This window comes from Phoenix dactylifera, chromosome 2 (assembly GCF_051530095.1).
Source record: "Phoenix dactylifera cultivar Ajwa chromosome 2, Ajwa_hap1_PhDact_Kaust_v1.1, whole genome shotgun sequence".
NCBI classification, from domain to species: Eukaryota; Viridiplantae; Streptophyta; class Magnoliopsida; order Arecales; family Arecaceae; genus Phoenix; species Phoenix dactylifera.
The window spans coordinates 56,035,559-56,055,517 of record NC_143191.1 but is presented as its reverse complement, the minus strand read 5'-3'; the positions used below and the strand labels follow the sequence as shown (position 1 = coordinate 56,055,517).

General features: G+C 41.5%; 1 protein-coding gene across 1 annotated transcript; it reads right to left on the bottom strand.

The window, feature by feature from the left end:
- Window positions 1-6,456: 6,456 nt before the first annotated feature.
- On the bottom strand, window positions 6,457-19,895 carry LOC103697068 (DEAD-box ATP-dependent RNA helicase 40). Its single transcript, XM_008778838.6, has 8 exons — window positions 19,688-19,895; window positions 17,429-18,858; window positions 15,487-15,696; window positions 14,962-15,030; window positions 14,164-14,433; window positions 13,215-13,565; window positions 10,536-10,810; window positions 6,457-7,893 (listed from the first exon to the last, which is right to left on the bottom strand). The coding sequence occupies exons 2-8, from the start codon at window positions 18,815-18,817 to the stop codon at window positions 6,861-6,863; spliced, it is 3,597 nt and encodes a 1,198-aa protein (XP_008777060.4). The 5' UTR covers window positions 18,818-18,858; window positions 19,688-19,895; the 3' UTR covers window positions 6,457-6,860.
- Between the last annotated feature and the right edge of the window lie 64 nt (window positions 19,896-19,959).

The following is a 19,959-nucleotide window of genomic DNA, read 5'->3' as shown; positions in this document are numbered from 1 at the left end:
ACTGATGTGTGTGGCCCATTCGATGTGCAGACTAGGGGTTGTAATTTTTACTTTATTTACCAATGATTACTCACGGTATGGATATGTGTATGATACACATATCTGAAACTTTTGAAAGGTTCAAAGAGTTAAGATATGAAGTAGAAAAATAAACAGAAAAACTCATTAAGGTTCTTCGATCAAATCGAGGAGATGAATACCTTAGTGGAGAGTTTCGTGATTATCTCAAGGAGAATGGTATAGTTTCATAATAGATTCCTCCTGGTACACCTCAGATCAACGGAGTATCAGAAAGGAGGAATCGGACTCTATTGGATATGGTCCGGTCTATGATGAGCTTCACTGATTTACCCTTGTTTCTTTAGATAGATGCCCTATTTTCAGCTATTTACTTATTGAATAGTGTTTCCTCTAAGTCTGTTCCTACCACACCGTATGAGATATGGCATGGTAAGAAGCCGAGTCTTGGTTATCTCAAGATTTGGAGATATCCAGCCCACATCAAGCGACAACAGGCGGACAAGTTAGAGGATAGGATAATTAATGCTCGTTTTATTAGATATCCTAAAAGAGTTATTAGGATACAATTTTTACGTCCCAAAGGATCACAAAGTGTTTGTGAGTCGACATGCTATCTTCATGGAAATAGTTTATCCTTGATAGAAGCAGTGGGAGGAAAAATAAGCTCTAAGAGAAAGTCACTGAAAAGCAACGAGCCATTGTGCTTATAGAACCTATTCATATTAAGCCAGTACACGTAGTACCTCCTCCACCTCGTAAATTTAGTAGGATCTCCCGTCCGCCTGAAAGGTACTTAGGTATGCTTACAGAGGATGTAGAGAAAGTGTTCCTCATGGAAGATAGAGATCAAGGTAAGGATTCCAATAACTACAACGAGGCGATGCTAGACATCGATTTTGAGAGATAGCTGGAAGCAATGAAGTCAGAGTTGGACTCCATGCATTCCAACCAAATCTGAACCTTAGTAGATTCACCAGAAGGTATAGTACCTATTGGGTGTAAATGGATCTACAAGAGAAATTAAGTTCGGATGGCTAGGTAGAGACCTATAAGGCAAGGCTAATGGCGAAAGGTTATAGTCAGTGCGAAGGCACTGAATATCAGAATACTTTTTTACCTGTAGCCATACTGAAGTTCATTCGAATATTGCTTGATATTGCAGCATAATATGATAATGAGATATTGTGATGATGATCACAAGGTCTGCAAACTGTAAAGGTCCTTCTATGGACTAAAGCAAACATCTCGGAGTTGGAATACTTGTTTCAACGATATAATCAAATCGTTTGATTTCATTAAGAACGAAGAAGAATCATGTGTTTATAAGAAGGGTTAGTAAGAGGACTATTGTATTCCTCGTATTGTACATGGATGATATTCTTCCAATTGGAAATTGTGTTCCCATGCTAACTTAGGTCAAGGTATGGTTGTCTAAGGATTTCTCCATAAAAGACTTTGGAAAAGCATCCTATATTTTGAGAATTAAGGTCCATAGAGATAGATCTAAAAAGATGCTTGTCCTGTCACAAAATATTACATAGAGGAAGTGCTGAAGAGGTTTGGCATGGAAACCTCTAAAAGGGGATTATTACCCCTTAGGCATGGGATAATCTCTCCAAGAAGATGTGCCCCAACACATCTGAAGAGATTCAGCGGATGAGCAAGATCCCTTATGTTTCGGCTATAGGGAGCCTCATGTATACCATGCTATGTACGTAATATGATATAGTATATGCTGTGAGTGTCACGAGCATATATCAGTCAAATCCAGGCAAGAAGCACTAGATAGATATGAAGAACAGTCTTAAGTACTTAAGAAGACTAAGGACATGTTCTTGGTCTTTGGGAGAAGATAACAGTTGAAGGTAGAAGGATGCACACATATTGATGATAGAAAGTCTACATCAGAATATGTGCAATTGTGGTTCAGTAAATTGGAAGAGTTCCGAACAACCGATCATTGTAGATTCTACCTTAGAAGGTGAATGTTAAGCCGTCTCTAAGGGTGCAGTGGAAACCTTTTTGGTTTAAAAGTTCATTGCAGAATTAGGTGTAATGTCATCAGATGCCATAGCACTCTTCTGCAATAACAAAGGCACCATAGCACTAGCTAAGGAGCCAAAGGTCTCACCAAAAACCGAAACACATAGAGCGGTGGTTTAACCTAATAAGTGACTACCTCGAAAAGAAATAAGTAGAGGATCAAAGAGTAGACTCCACGGGAAATGTGGTGGACCCATTCACTAAGCAGATAAGTCAGCAGAAAACTGAAACGCATCTTGAGAAGATGAGGCTTAGGTTTATGGCTGATTGGCTTTAGTGCAAGTGGAAAATTGTTAGAAGTATGCCCTAGAAGCCAATTTGGCTTACGCATTATTTTATTCTGGAACATAAATTTATACTTGACCTAATAAAGTTGGGCATTCTTTTCATTCATGTTCTTATGTGTCCATGAATCGTCCAAGGAATTAACAAGATGATGACGCATATTCTCAAGAGTTGAGAATTTGAGGCATGTGTCATTGGTGATTAATTTCTGAATTGCTCCTGATCGATGGATCATCACGAGGACGGTGATTAATCTGCTGAGATTAATGCACATATAGCTTTCTTTGATGGACGAGTCTTGAGTCCACAGTGTAGGGACACTGGAGCAATTGTACAAGTGCTTGTTAGAGAACAAGGGTACTGAGCGTGACCAAGACAAGAAGTTACTTGGATGTCTATCCACTCGTCAGTGACTTGCTTGATGTTGCAGTAGTATGACTGGTCCTTTGACCTGCGGTGCTTCGGCTACTCACAGTGAGGTTATTGTAGTTTGACTGCACATATACATGGTCTCTAGACATACGGGTCCATGCAGTGTAGATTGGCTGCAATAGGTTTACTGTAGGAGTAGGGTATGCACCTATATGGAATCTATCGATCTTGGTAGATAAGGAGAGATCCTATGTGATTTATAAGACTGAGTTCGTAAGACCTCGGCCGGGGCAGTAAAACCAGTGGAGAAAGAGTTTTCCATTCTCGAACTTAAGTCGAATAAATCTTGACATATGACAGACGATGGGGTTTGACGAGTTGTCCATGACCTCCGTCCTGTAGGGATCCACGATAGTAGGACTGTATCATACGATAACTGCACCTAGAGGTTCATCATTCCATTCTGCTGAGTAGCCACTACATGCTGCTAGGTGTCACTGGTGGATGGTGAGACTCACAAGGAATATCTCGATGATCGATAAACCCTGATAAGTTGAGTTGGAACTGTTCCAACCCATTGAAAGGAGTTTTCAATGATATTGTAATAGAGATTGCAATATATCTCACTACCAGTCAGAATAGAACCTATGGGGTCACACACACTAGAAGTATTGACCGATCCGATGGTTGAAACGTGATTATGAATCACAAGTAATCAATTCGATTGATAATAAATTGAAGAAGGAGTAATGGGAATTAATTAATTGGACTTAAACACAAATCCTACTTGGAGTAGAATTCCAGGAGTCCTAATTGGATTAGGACTGGGAGTCCTACTTGGAGTAGGACTGGGATTCCTACTTGAAGTAGGATTCCTACAATCCTAATTAGATTAGGACTTCGAATTCAAATAAGAGTCCTAATTGGATTAGGACTAAAATTAAATAAGTCCTAATTGGATTAGAATTTTTTAAGTCCCAATTAATTATTAATCTAATAAATCAAGATGACTCCTAATTAGATTAGGATTGAAGGGTTCAATTGAGTCATGATTCATTGAGTTCTAATTGGATTAGGACTTACCTAGATTAAACCCAATTGGTTCAACCTTGGACTAAGCCTAATTAGATTAGGACTTAGCCACATTAAGGCCTCCCAATCCTTACTTAATGAGGACTAGGGTTAGCCAAGAGGGAGGGGCGCACGCCCCTCCTCTTTTGCTATATTGGTGCGGCAACACAAGAGGGGCCGGCGCCCCTCTTGAAAAAGTATCAAGGGCTCCTAATTTGTAGGAGCCCTTCATGCTTTAAAAAGGGATGTGGGCGGCACCCTAGGGCTTATGATTGAAGCCCTCTCCCTCTCCAACTCGTGGCCACCCTTTCTCCCCTTGGTCTTCAGCCGCAAGCAAGGGAAAAGCAAAGAAAGTCTTGGCGGCATCCCTCCTCTCCCTCTCTTAAGTTCCAACGCAAGCAAGGGAAAAGGCTGCAGGTCTAGCTTTTGGTTCTTCATCCAAGTTCCTCCTTCTTCTTCCTCCTCCCAAGCACAATCAAGGGTTGATTCAAAGGAAGGAAATCAGCCATCCAAAGTTGTCTCTGCAAGGGAGCTAGCACCCCGGGGAGACAAGGAAGCTTTGATCAGATTTCTGCTTCGTGTGGATACTCGTAGAGGCCGGACACGTGAACGGCTTCAAGCGAACCTTCATCCTAAACCACGAACTTCAGTTTGTGGTGATCATCTACCCGCACAAGGTGAAGATCTGATCTTCATAATTAGTTTAAAAGTTTTTAATTCTAATCTATCTACGAACGGTCTTTGAACAACGTTCATGTGATGAACGATTGATCCCGCTTATGCCTCTTCCGCTGCCATCTGAATTTTTATTAAATTTTCTGCGGCATGGGCGGGTTCCCAACATGCTTCTCTTCAACCAGCAAATCTTAGCATCTGGTATGTCCACCTCCCGAGCTTCACGGCATCCAAATGCATCCTCCCCTGTTTCAAACAGAGTATCATCCTTATTCTCTTCCAAATCAAACCGAGCTTCACTCCCTGATTTTTATCCAACGCCCGCGATGCATACCTTCTTCCGCTTCTCCCGTGTGTCCCAACCACCCACTTGTCATCCGTATCCCCTGTTTTGGAACAGAACCAAGATCTTCCACTTCATTTCGGATCAACTTCCCAGCATCTTCATCTCCACATCACCTCCGAGATCTTCTCCGCATCACCTGCTCCTAGCTCGTTCCAACCGTCCGCAAGATACCCACCGCGTCTTCATCCTTATCCTGCACTCGGAAGGAGGAGCTAGGGGGAGTTGGCAGCCTATAAAAGGGATCAGAACGTGAAGCAGAGGCATTCCTTCTTTTCCCCATCAAGGCCGATCACATCCTTTAAATTCGGGAAGTCCCATGGGAAACAGAGGAGGGAGAAGAGTTTCTTGAGTACTTTGGGAATGATTTCCCAAAGGAAGAGATGATGATGTGCTGAGAGGGAGCCGACGGGTGGAAGGAGGGAGAGCCAATCATCATGAAGTCCCCTGCAGTGCAGCTGTTTGCGTCTGTATGGAAGCATAATCTCTTCACTAGGGCTGGATGCAGCCCTAACAAAGGAAGGCGGGTTTTAGTTTATTTAATTTTATATTCTTGGAATTGTATAGACATTCTTGTTCTTAATAAATATCCTTTTACCTAATGCTTAAATTCTGTGATTTCAAGTATGAAGTCTATACAAAAGTTTTTTTCATGATCATTGAAGTAAAAATAAGATAGTTCATACTTAAGGAAGATGCGATATGCTACCACCATAGATTAGGGTAGACATTTCATGCTAACTAAAGATGGATTATGCCTAAATTACTTTTGTGAAATTTTATTCGAATGCTTATTAGGCTTGTAGCCAATTTGCATAATAATCCAAGAGTGAAATAAATTACATATAACCCTTATTCCGATATTAGTGGTGAATTCCTTGCCCTAGGTTCCCTCAAACTGATATCATTTTAATTGCATTTCTTATTAAATTGCTTAGTTTAATAGTCTTCACAAATTCTCTTTTTCAAATATTTTTAAGAGAACAACTGTACCCCAATCCCTGTGGATCGATACCCGTAATCACTATCCTACTAGATACGTGCTATTACGTGGTCTTTAAAGTTGACTATCATTAGGTTTATAAATACAAGCCAATTAGATTGTTTTAGGCTGGAGTAGGTTGCGGAGAAACACCAGTTGGCGGCGCAACAAATCTGGTGGGGATAAAGGAATTCACTTTGGCTGATGATATAACGGTTGATTTTTTACGCAATTGGGCAAATTCATAGCTAACTTATTTCCTGGTTAGAGTCTCCATGATGTGGTTCAAGGATTCATACGAGCCCTGCAGTCTCATGGACGGATGCAGACATGGAAGAAATGAAGATGGTGCAGAAGATAAATACCATGAAACAGGTGCAAACGGCATGGCCGCAGGCACCATCAAAACTGCTAAGCCTACGGGATCCTCTCAAAGTAAAGTGAAGGGATACCTTTCAATCACTCGCCATGTATCTGATTAGCAGGACAACGCATGAACATACCCACCAACCGAATCACCAGCTGCCCTTAAACAAGTTTTGAGGAACACTAGTAGGTTACTACTACAGATGTTTTCTTTAGGTGCGGTACTGAGATTACCAGGATCGCACTTTTAGGCATGGAACTGGCAAGTCGTCATAATAAAACATCCATAAAAGAAAAATTTGTGTTTGTAAGTCCTGGTAGAATAGAATTAACTTTACATTGCAGGCAGAAGATAGCAGTAGCTAGCAGAGAATAAAATCAATACACCGAAAAAATGATACTTTGGTAGTATGAAAGCATGTAAAACTTGGGTCTTCATAAAGAAATTCACATCAATACCCTTTGATTCTGAGAAAAATACCACATAATAACCCTCCCCTTGAAACTGTATGAATAATTCGAAACTCCTGTTTCTGTTTTTTTTTTTTTTGAAACAAGGAAAAGAAAAAAAAACTAATTTTCTGGCCTAAAGGAATCCATCAACCACAACGCTCCTGGCCTGCCCCTCCAAAGTTGCAAATCCTCAACAAGATTTTTAAGCCAGAAACTCCTGAAAAATGATCTTACATCTCCAAAACTGCATTACAAATCGGCTGCATGCTGTTGAGGCAGTTCTAGGGAGGCTCCAGACTCCGGAAAGTCGAGCCTCCTGCCATCAGGCTGTGGAAGTTCACCGGTAAGCTCACTTCCGGGGAACGATCCATTATCCTGGCCTGGTGACATGGGAGACATATCACCTGATAGAGGTAAAGAAGCCTCAAACTCGGGCACCGGTGTAACTTCAAACCCAGCCACTTCTGGTGGCTCAAATCCAGGCAAGGCTATGGGTGCTGCAGGTACTAGAGAGTGGTCATACTCCTGTCCCCCAGGCCTCTCATACCTATCATAGCTCCTGCTTCGACTTCTGCTCCGGCTCCTGCTTCGGCTTCTGCTCCAGCTCTTGTTGCTCCTTGACCAACTCCTACTTCGGCTTCGGCTTCTACTTCGGCTCCTGCTCCTACTGCTTTCACTTCTGCTTCTATCATAACCCCATGTCCGAGCTCTCTCTGGACTTCGACTATAACCCCGGTCTCTGCTCCTCTCTCCAAATCCCCTGCGAGCATCATACCGGCCTTGTCCACCAGGTTTCATATATCGGTCATATGGGACACGGTCATGCCGACCCCTATCTCCACCTGGTCCACCAAATCCACGACCCCTGGGCCTATGCCCACCGTAGAAATCATTTCTACCGCCACGCCCACCAAAGCCACCAGGACGATCCCTCATGCCCCGACCACCTCCAAAGCTCCCACGACCACCAAAGCCACCAAGGCCATCCCTCACTCCCCGCCCACCTCCAGAGTCCCACTTGCTGCTGCCACCCAAATCCCAGCGGCTCATTCCAGCACGAGGCCTTGGGAAGAGGGGTCCACCATGCGCGACCATATTGCGAACCTCTGGTGGAACATGTTGATTTGCACCTTCAAGAACTTTTACTAGATCAGCTGCATATTTCCGATCCTGGTCTGAGAAGAAGGTGTACGATACTCCTGTAGCCCCAGCCCTCCCAGTTCGTCCAATCCGGTGGACATAATCCCCGATCCCTGTAGGAAAATCATAATTAACCACCACCCTGCAACAAATCAAAATACTATTAAGATACAACACATCAAAATGAAATCCCTATGTTAGAATGTATTCAAGAAGTAAACAATAACTAAATTAATGCATGCATCGCACGTAGGAAAAATGAATGGGTATAATTTGCTTTATATGGCTTCATAACAATGTCATAGATATTGGATTGATATAAATGCCAAGATCAGAAGCTATTTCTATAAGAAAAACTATACACCAAGCTCAGAAGCTATTTATATAACAAAATCCACACATATCAACATGTTATGGCACACCAAATTCAGAAAATTCCGTGACAGCCGTGCGCACGCGCACACACAGAGAGTGCTTGCTAACAAGGCAATGTATGCATTGTAATTAACCAAACTCGCACTACGCAGGACCACTGATGGTACAAACAAAGTATTGATGGCCAAAAGTGTCACATGACAACAAGACCAGACTTTGCTTAGTCTCCCAGCTGAACTCAATAAATCCTATATCCCCGATTGGGCTTTATGAGGTAAGTAGAATAATTACATGAAAGAACTGGAAGGATTCAATCATTCTTGAAATAAAGACAGACTAAGATATGCACAGTAGTTCACAAACTGAATAAATAATAATCAGGGACAAAGATCACTTTCAATAGGAAGTACATGAAAAGGGGAAAGTATGGAGCAATTATATGCAAGAATTGCAGATGAATACGCATACATCCTGCAGCTGTTACCCCACTCCATATGCTTCCTTCACTTTCCTGGCAAAAATGAGCTGCCAAAGATCAGCTGAACTATTAATTCAGAACAAATGTGAATTAATAATTATAAGTAAGGATTGCCGAACCGGACAGTTCGGCCCGTACCAAACTGAACCGATGCCAAGTCGGAACAGTTCACAGGCTCGGTTCGGTTCAGGTGTTAGCCCCTTCTCCCCCACTTGGTTTGAGCCTTATGTATCAAGTTAACACACAGCTGACGCTTTCACGATTCTTCAAGAGCCTTCGAGGCTTCATAACAATGTCACAGGACACAGGTATTGGACTGACATAAACACCAAGATCAGAAGTTCTCTCTACAAGAAAACCTACACGCTGAGCTCAGGAGCTATTTCAATAACAAAATCTAAATATCTAAATATGTTACGGCACGCCAAATTCAGAAAATTCCATGACAGCGCGCACACAGGGAGTGCTCGCTAACAAGGCAATGTGTGCATTGAAATCAACCAAACTCACACTATGCAAGACCACTGATAGCACAAACAAAGTATTGATGGCCAAAAGTGTCCCATGACAACAAGATTGGTTCTTTTTGCTTAAACAAAAAGCCTCCCAGCTCAACTCAATAAATCCTATATCCCCGATCGGTCTTTGAGGTAAGTGGAATCATTACATGAAAGAACTGAAAAGAACCAATCATATGCTTGACATAAAGACTAAGATATGCACGATAGTTTTCACAAACTGAATAAATAATGATCATGGACAAAGATCACTTTCAATAGAAAGTACAGGAAAGGGGAAAAGCATGGGGGAATTATATGCAAGAATTGCAGATGAATATGCAGATATCCTGCAGCTTTTTCCCCCACTTCATATGCTTCCTTCACTTTCCTAGCAAAAATCAGCTGCCAAAGATCAACCGAACTACTAGTTCAGTACGCATGTAAATTAATAATTATAAGCAAGGATTGCTAAACCAACCCAAATTGGGTGGTTCGGTCCGTACCAAACTGAATCAATGCTAAGTCGGAACGATTCACAAGCTCGGTTCGGTTCAGATGCTAGCCCCCTCTCCAACACGTGGTTTGAGCCTTATTTATCAAGTTAGCACACAGTTCGTGCTTTCACAACTCTTCGAAAGCCTTCAAGGCTCCCCCACCCCCGATGCTTCAAGAGCCTTCGAGGCTCTCCTCCCACCCTGCCCCCTTCTCTCTCTCTCTCACTCACTCTCTCTCACTCTCTCACACACACACACAGCTCCCTAGATGGCCGAACCGGTGGACCCCCCGCCCTTCTCTCCCACTCAATGGAAAACCTAGCCTTATCTCACCCTCCCGTTCGCTCGAGCATCGCCTTCACCACTGGCAGATAGGCTCTCCTCCCCTCCCTCCCTCCCTCTTTGAAGACCCCGATACCCTGCCGCTCAATCAGCAGCCAAGCCAAGCATGGGGAGCTCCCGGATACCTTGTTCAACCCTCGCTCCCTCTCTCCCTCCCCTCCCACCCTCTCTCCCTCCCCTCCCACCCTCTCTCTCTCTCCCCCCCCTCCCTCCCTCTCCTTCCTCTCTCCCCCTCACCCTCTCCCTCCCTCTCTCTCTTCCTCCCTCTCCTTCCTCTCCCCGCACGGCACATTCTGGCACGGCATAGTACGGTACATGGTACAGACCCATATGGTACCGTATGGGTAGCTGATTAGTATAGGTCACGATATCGGTTCAACAAACCTTGATTATAAGGTTTAGCAATCAAACCAGAAGAATGTCGAATAAACATAAAAGCATGCATATATACAAAATATATTCATGACCTGACTATGAAAAAAGAGGCTATGATCTAAATTTTAATTTATATGAACAAGACAAATAAAGAATTTCCTCTACTTCGCCTTCAAAAGTAAAATATCTGTAGGATATGAGACCCAAAGGAAATTCACACCTGATATCCTTGATGTCAAGTCCCCGGGCAGCAACATCAGTAGCAACTAGAATTGGTGCCTTCCCGGTGCGAAACTGTTGCAAGACATGATCCCTTTCACCCTGAGACTTGTCACCGTGAATGGAACAAGCACCAAAATTCCGCATGCTATGGGCCAGCTGATCACACAGCCTCTTTGTTGAGCAGAAGATGATGATTTTGGATCCCCGTTCTTGGCTTCTAAGAATCTGCTCCAGGCGCCTCTGCTTGTCCATAGGCGAAACCACCTCCACATACTGCATTCCATAACCAACATCAACAGGGAAGAAGGTAAGAGGTAAGGGAAAAACAGAACAACAGATATCAAATAATGAACAGTCAGAGAATTCCTGATGGGCAATCAATAAATCAGCCAGTGGCAACACATGCGTGACGAAGTCCACCCCAGATAAACAGCGTGGAAATTTAAAAATAGTTTTACAAAAATTAAATATAAAAGTTATGGTTAGCCCTTCAAGGATGTTGGGAAGATTGATTCGCCAAAAATTAATGACAATGCTTCAAACCTCCCCCACCCCTCACCCCCCCACCCCCAAAAAAATAGAAAAAAGAAATGGAAAAAGACAGTAACATCAACAAACTATATATATGGGTACTTCAAATATTATAGCACATAAGGCAAGCACTGTGAAACACATTCAGCGAGCGGTGAATGTGCTTGCAGACCCTCTCTAACTGAAAAATACGAGACCCTTCTACACATTTCATAAGAGAATCCCTATCCAACAAGCTATTCTGATTAAGTAGCCCGCCAAAATGTAATAAAAATGGGGAATACAAGTAATACATATCATTTTTACCAAGGGAAAAATGCAATGAACTAGGACTTATCACATTGAATCAGTCCAGGAAGGTTGCTTCAGGAAAAACTTGAATGAGACCTTCCAATATAGCTTTCACACATAGGAAAAGCTACCAACACCAAGGAATTACACATAACGAGTAGGTGTGCACAGAGATATACCATTTTGCCCCTAGTAACGAGTTTATGAAAGGAATATCATGTCCACACATGCTCGCACATACGCAAGTAAATATTAGAAATGATAATGCACGGCGGTGCACAAACAAACATACACAGTAAAATTGAACATAAACAATTATGCATCATCACTTATGAAATGATGGTAGATGGGATGAATATTTTTTGAAACTGACAAGCCTAACGAGTATCGGCCATCTCAAAAGATTCTTGTAGATGTTTTTTTTGCAAGAAACCAAGCCACTGCACCATCACAGGTCTCATATATTGACTGCAATTAGTTAAGTAAAAAAGAAGAGGAGGTCTTTTATTTTTCACTAAATAATGAGATGGCGCACCAGCTTTGTTATCGCTAAAAAAGTATCTGATGATGTTACCATGTTGCCTATTATATTATTGATTAGAAGGCATTTTGTCATCTGCATTCTGTTCACTTATATCAAAGGGAAACGATTCTTCAATACAGCCGGGTTTCATATCTTTATTTCCTCTTCTTTCTAGAATTTCTTTGTTTTTCATTCTGATAACCAAATCCTAATATCTTCAAAGCAATTTCTGACCAGTACCTGCAGTTTCGGCCCACCAGACCTTCAACAGTAACTACTGTTGGAGCCCGTAGTATAACTTCCTGTTGTGATGCTGGTAGAGGACCTAAAGTTGTAGAAAAAATGACAAACAGAAGTCTATATGCCCTTGCATAACTCATTTGTCTAGTGTAGAGTTTTGCAATAAGAAATTACTTTGAACGACAGTGTCTTACAGTAACTCCTCAGAACAAGGCTCCTAGAGCTAAAGTTTGAATACATCAAATTACTTTTTAGTCTCCACACGAGCACTATAACTGTCAAATGCCCGCACTAGCTCCACTAACACAATTGGCAGAATACTGCTCAAATTACCATCATATGCATACTTCCAGGTTAGCTTGCCCAAGAGCATCTATTCAAATGTCACAGGTGTCCAGACAGATTTTTGTGAGCCACTATTCTGTTATTCTAGAATATCTCGAAGTCATGCTGCAGATATAACATTTTAATTTCACCATTTTTCCATTATTATTTTGCTAACTTCCTTTAAATTTGATGCCCCCATCTCCAACAGCTTCTGCAGTTCTGCACTCACAGATCTTGGAAGGTCCGCAATTTGGAAGATTTCCAGGAAAGCCTGAGTTGCTGAAATTTTTAAAAGTCTCATAAGTTTGTTTCAAGAGTTGAGTATCATAATATATTCATTCGTCTATCCAAGAAGCAAAACAGGAAGAGCCCAATAAGCAACTTGCCAGGGAATTGGGACATCCATAACAGAAACTGACAAACCATCTCCTTTTCTGTTTCCTCTAATTCTCTCTCCCTTTTACAAATGATAAAAACAGTCATAAGGACATACTTAAAATTGTTTTTTTAACTAGCAAAACCCTAACTCAAAATTCATCAAGGTAGCACTATGCAATAATCTACTCAGTATCAACCAAACTAGCAACTATGGTATAGAACAACATGATTATATCACCCATGTAATTATCAATACATACAAGATGTATATAACATTTAATTTTTTCAATCCATCAGTAATTAACAGGCAAAAACCTCTGCATGAATTAAAGCATCCTGAATTCTTGATGACCACAAAAAGTGAAAACCATAAATTGTCATACTCACCTGCGTAATGGACTTGTTTGCAGCAAGCTCATCAACACTGCCAATATTCACCTGAACAGGATTCTTCAGTAGATCCCCAGCTATTTTCCTCACCTCCTTAGGCCAAGTTGCTGTGTACATGAGAGTCTGCCTGTGTGGAGGAATCTCATTCACAATCTTTCGTATCTGAGGTTCAAAGCCCATGTCAAGCATACGGTCTGCTTCATCAAGCACAAGAAAAGAAACTTGACGGAAATCGATCTTCTTCATCTCAAGGATGTCATTAAGCCGACCAGGTGTAGCCACTATTATATCTGCTCCTCGTTCTATTTCTCTTAGCTGAGGACCCTTTGGAGCTCCTCCATATAGACACTGAAGATTATAAAAATAGAACTGAGATCTCCTTCACAAAGACAGTTAATATAATAAAATAATTAAAAATAGAAATGAAGATGAAAATCTAAATTTCTAGTCTAATGCACAAATAAGAAAAATACTATACAAAGTGAAATAACGTTAAGAATCAGATGGATTTCTGATCTTGCAACAAAATGACCATTTATAGTGCAAGATAATTACCATGACATCTGATATTCCCGTTTTCACTAGATTGAATCTTCCTATAATTTAAGAAGCTAGATCTCAAGGACAAATCGTATTCTCCTGTTCCCACAATTGTGAAGTATGCAGATTGAAGATATAGAATGCCATGCATTGTAGTTTAAACAGGTATAGCTAGGAATTGCAAATAATTTACATTCCATGAACAAGATAAACTTGAAGCCCTACTTATCTTTTTTCCCCACTGAGTTCTGGTGCATTAAATAAGAGCCAATAGGTTGGGATACAGAGGTAACAGTCATTCAGAATGAATGATACACTCCAGCGAAGAAATCTAACTGCAGATCTCCTTAAAAGGAATTTCAACGAAAATAAGAGAACCCAAAGTAAGACAGCGGCCAGAACTTACCGTGCAAGAAACTCTAGAAGAATGACCAAACTTGATTGCCTCTTCTTGTATTTGTGAAGCAAGTTCCCGAGTCGGAGCCAAAACTAACACTATTGGACCGAACCGAGAATTATTTCCACATCTTCTCAAATGGATAAATGCAGGAATAAGATAGCCCAGGGTCTTCCCTGAACCTGTCTTGGCAATGGCCACTATGTCTCTGTTTTGTAGTGCAACTGGCCATGTCTGCGCCTGTATTGGCGTGGGAGACAAAAATCCAGCTGAATGCATCTGAAAACAGTAAAGAAACAATGTTAAACAGCACAACTCATTAAAAAAAATATTAAAATTTACTAAATAAGTAGCACTAATCGAGCTGGCTTGTTTAAATTATAGCTACAAGAAAAACACAAATAAATTTGGTTGCTTACTGAAGCAACTCAAGGCAGCTAGGAGGGGCTCTTCAGAGTCTCAGACTGAGCGGCAGAGTCAATAAGAAGGAAGCCTCAGCCACATTATGCAATCTGGAAGAAGGTCAACCCTCATAAAACTTGTCTGCAGTAAAATCCGCAACTATGACTGCAGCCCCAGACAAGAGGGCAGCAGCTGTGCAAATAGGGTGTCCAGCAATACCTCATGAGACACATATGCTCCTTTGAGCAAATGTCACAGTTGTCATGATAGCACTGCTGATATAAACAGAATGGAAAGGCCATTTGACAAGATTTGTACTATTTCTTTCACAAGAGTAAAATAGCAAGATTGATCAAATTGGATCATGCAATCTAAAAAGCATAACAAGTTTAAGGATAAAATTACCTCTCTAAGAATCTCTGGAGGGAAGCCAGTGGTCTCGAAGGTCATGAATGGTGCAGGAACATTGTCGCCCTGACAATATTTTTAAAGGAGTAAGCACCATAGCATCTAATGAGACAAATCTCAAATTTATAGTATACAAAAGAACCCAAGCAATGTATCACACAACATGGCTACACAAGGCCCATGTAAGATTTGAGAAAGGTGATGCTCTATGAAAGTTCCCTCAGTGCTGTATATCTGAACAATGTTATATTTTTTTTCTATCATTGCAAATCATACTATAAACAAAGTCCTTATGTTCATTGATCACTAAGTTATTGGCAGAAAATATTCTCGAGAAGCCACATATCAGTGTCTAAACTGTGTATAATATAAACTAAAGCTCCCAGTTCATGCAGCCTCCATAACTACTATATACTGTCAAAGGCATCAGCAATCTCAAAGGACATCCACCAATTTCATATTAACAAGTAAAATTAATTTCATAACAACAATCTATGCAATGTATCACGATATATCTCTCACCATTGCGGTAACCTCGTGGTGCTGGCAGTATGCATCAGCTGCAGAAATATTTGGAAAATCTGATGAGCCAAACATTCCTTCGGACGGTCCTAAGGGAGCTGGATCAGGAAAGGCAGCATGACTGTACATGTTTGGCATAGGATGCTGTGGCAACATGTTCAGTCCGCCTGAATGACCTGGTGGAATAAACTGATGACCCATTTTCATATCCTGATGCAAAATAACAACTATGAGTAGTTAGCATATATTATCTAATAGATAAGATATCAAACAGGAAGAAAAAAAAACAAAGCCAAAAGGCAGCATCAGATATAAGCTTGCACTCTGATACTTGGACATAAGATACAACATCGACAAGAGCCATAAAGAAATAAGGTGTTCCAACTACTTGAAATCATCTTCCATCACTCATGCCAACTGTAGCGTTGAGATTCATATCCTATTTTGATGACAACTTATCAGGACAACCACATTCCTCCCATCAATTCCTAAAAACTCTTTAACTCAGAAATTAGCTGATTTAGTTTCAATGCATGTGATTAACCACCATCACACGTGACTAACAAATGTCTACAACTTCACTATCAATTTATCGCCTACACATGTGCCAACTAAGCTTTCAGAAAGCATCAGCTTCCTGATCCTTTACAAATATTATATGTACATCTAAGCATAAATTTCTAACAGCTTTCCTGTTGTTGTTAATAACAAGGTTGAGTAAGCATAAATTCGCTTCCAGTAGTAATATCATGGAGCTATTGAGAGGTCAACTTTGGAGGTTTTTCATAAAGAAGAAGGTTGAATCAAGTTAGCCACAACAAGCTCATGAGACTTTTCACATACTAATATTATGTTGTTGTTGTTGTTGTTTATGTTAAACAACAATGCTAAGTCATATATTAATTATGTGGATATTGCCCTTGACTTAAGAGCTAGTTATCTATGTTATAGGACAGGAAGGCCTAGCCATAGAATTATGTGATTTAAGGGTCATAATTAAGATCCCTGGTCTAACAATTTCAACAAAGAACAGGCAAGTCTGAAGAAAGTCTGAATGTAGAAGTATCCTTCTATAAATTCTCGGCTAACCTCATGATTTTTTTCTAGTTCGGGTAAAGAAGTTGCTGATACAAAGAAGAGAGAATCCTCGGCATTTTTTTCGCAAAAGGAGAGATGGTGCAAACTAAAGCAGTATCATTACAAAGGAGAAAGTTTGTAGACTTATGACGAGAGGTTCTCTAGACATGCGAATTGTCAAAGTAGCAAGGTGAAAACTCGATATGAATATATATGTATTCCCCCAATCAGGTCCATATTTCTGCTTAGGAAGAGGTATTAGGGAGTTCAAAGGACTTTGCAATGAGAGTGCAAATGGCTAAAAGCCCAGGAAAGGATTTGCAGCATTCTAGAAAAATAGGTCAAGGACCTGTTTGGTTCTCTGTGATGTTTCTTGAAAACAGAATCATAAGCCTGATTTTCTGCAAAAAAGACTTCATGAAAAACAGGGAAAGGCTCAATTTGTTGTCAAACTTATCTGTCATGTTTTTATGACCGGTACTTTTACAAAACCAAGTTTATGGAAGTAACTAAATTAGTGTTTCTCTAAAACTAATTTATTTTAGATTTTGTATTTTTTAGTACAACTGCAAGAGTTTATAAAACCAATATTAAATTTACAAAAAAAGTAGGCAACAGATGAAGACCTCCTCCAGTAACTAGCAACATAGTAAATATTTTCAAGAAAATAAAATAGATCTTGTGTGACTGATTCAAGGAAAACCATTCCATATTAATCATCATCCATGAAACAGCCAGAGTTCAAGGATGATTTGTTTGTGCATCTTAAAGCAATTTAATGCCCTAACCTAGTTGTGTGCCCCTTTTCACTTGATAAAATGTAAAACCACAACGAATGACAAAAATCTAAAGAAAGAAAGATCACCTGCTGACTCCATGCAAGGGGAAGATTTGCATGCTTTGGTTGCTGTGGAAGCATCATTGGCTCTTCCATCCTTCGGGAAGAATTAAATTCATTTCTCCCTCTTTCATGTTGATCATCATCATAACCTGTTTTCAATCCCATAGGCGGACGGATCACCGTGTGCCCCGGCTGATTTGGAATTGTGCAACCACTTGTTTGCTGTTGCTGATAGCTCGGGTCTATGCCCGCCAGCTGCAACTGAAGCGATGAAGCATTATGCTGTGCAGTAACAGGAGATGCCCCACCAAGCTGTTTCTGTGGTTGGATAGAACGTCCTCCTGCAAGAGAAATATTAACCTGCGGAGGCGTGACTGGAAGGTGATGATTCGAAGATATCAGACTGCTTTGTTGGTCCATAGGCAAAGAAAGACCAGCCTGCTTTCCCTCTAGGCGAGCTGCTTCCTCCACCCTTGGGAACCCAACTTGCTGTCCTTGTGTCTGCTGCCCACGCTGGTTTCCATTATGTGAACCATGTGATTGTTGTCCCTGCCGACGTGCAATTTGTAGCCCATGTGGGTATTGAAGCGGCTGGGGCACCATCTGAAGGCCCTGGGAGTGCGGGATTTGTGGACCCTGCAGTTGCTGCCCCCTTTGTAGCATCATGTGTGACTCCTGCATTTGTTGCTCGTGAGGAATTTGTGGCACCTGCGGTTGCTGCCCCAGCTGGTATGGCGCCTGCAGCCCTTGTGATTGTTGCCCCTGCTGATAAGAAGAAAATTGCAGCCCTTGTGGTTGCTGTCCCTGAGGGTGCGGCATAAGCTGCCCTGGAAGGCAAGAAATTTGCTGATATGGCATTTGCTGCAGCTGCATGTGTGAGAACTGCTGTGCGTTCTGCTGCTGTGTGACCTGCTGATTTGACATTTGCTGCAGCTGCTGATATGGCATCTGCTGACTTTGCTGGCATGCCATCTGTTGACCTAACTGCTGAAGCGGCATCTGCTGACCTGACTGCTGAAGCGGCAATTGCTGGCTCAGATGCTGCTGCTGTTGAGTTAGCTGGCCTGCTTGCTGAAAAATCTGTTGACTTGGATGCTGTTGCTGCACTTGCTGTCCTGCCTGTTGAACCATTTGTTGGCCAGGCTGCTGCGATACAGTGACATTAGGAGGTAAGGTGCGAGCTGTGGGTATCTGGGCCAACTTGGGCATGGAGGCTGAGGAAGGAGGACCAGTTGGCAGTGGAGAGGCTGAGGTAGCTGGCTTCTCATACTGGGTGACATTCGTTTCAGGGTTCCAGTAGTACAAGAGACCAGTGCTTCCATCAATCAACCCTTTCCAAGGCTTCGGGAGTGTCGGGTCTTCAGGTGCAAAGCGTGGGCCCAGTGAAGCTGGAGCCGCCTCTGCTGTTGCCATGCCCAAAGATTCCCGCCTAAGCACTCTTCAGCCCAATCCCCCTAGACATAAGAGGGGACAAAAAAAAAAACATTAATTATCCACCAAAATTGGTTCAGTTCAAAAGCAGGTCACAAAAAAGCATAAAAAATTTCCATGCAGACAATACAGAAAAGCACCTAAAATTTAACAAATTTGACGGATTGAAAATAAATACCAAAATTATTTTTCTGCAAAACCTAGAAGCCCGAATCATTAGTACCCCAGTTTCCCATACCCATATATCCCTAAACCCTAGAAAACGAAATGATGGATCTAATCAACGCGACGTAAAGAACTTAAAAAAGAAAACCCTAGAAACATATGAATTGCATAACCAGAGTCGAACACATCAAACAATTCAGGCACTTCATTTAAACCCGGCTATTAACCTTCTCCTTTCATGCAAGTAAGAAAATATCAGAGTTTGGTTCATCTTCCCTCTATACCGATATTCGAGAGTCCACACTCCCTAAGGAAATCCCTAATCCAATGAAATACATCAATATTTTTAAAAATCAAAAGAAATAAAGGCCTGAGGTCTGACATCCACAGAAGCAACACTCGCATCGCAAATTAATATTTTTGCATCGTAATAAACCCTAGAAAACATCGAACCAATCTGAGCACATAACAGAATTAATACTACGCGTCAACTAAGAAACTTTCGATCTGCAAACCCTAGCACAAACATCAAAACAATTCTCCGTACTTCGTAGAACCCAGGAAAAAATCCAGATGTTCCCATTAGGAATAGAATAGCCCGTCTAAAACCTTAGAAACCGCCAAAAGAATGCGCGAAAAAGCTCGTAGAGGAGAGCACGAGAAGGATTAGGCGGTGAAGGAGCTCACCTTGGGCGAAGGAGTAGAGGAATTGGGGGCGAGATGAGGGACGGAAGCGAAACCCCCCGCTCTCCCCTCCCTTCGTTCTCCCGAAGCAGAGTCGCCGAACGGATTAAAGAAGGGGAGAAAAAATCCAAGAAATAAAAACCCTAATCCTCGGCTTTTCTAGTTCTCTTTCTCCCAACCTCTCTTCTTTCCTTAGAGCCTGGCGTTATGTAGCACGAGCAGCGGCGTGCGAGAGCTAGGTCAAAGCTATCCTCCGAATGAATGCATAGAGTGTA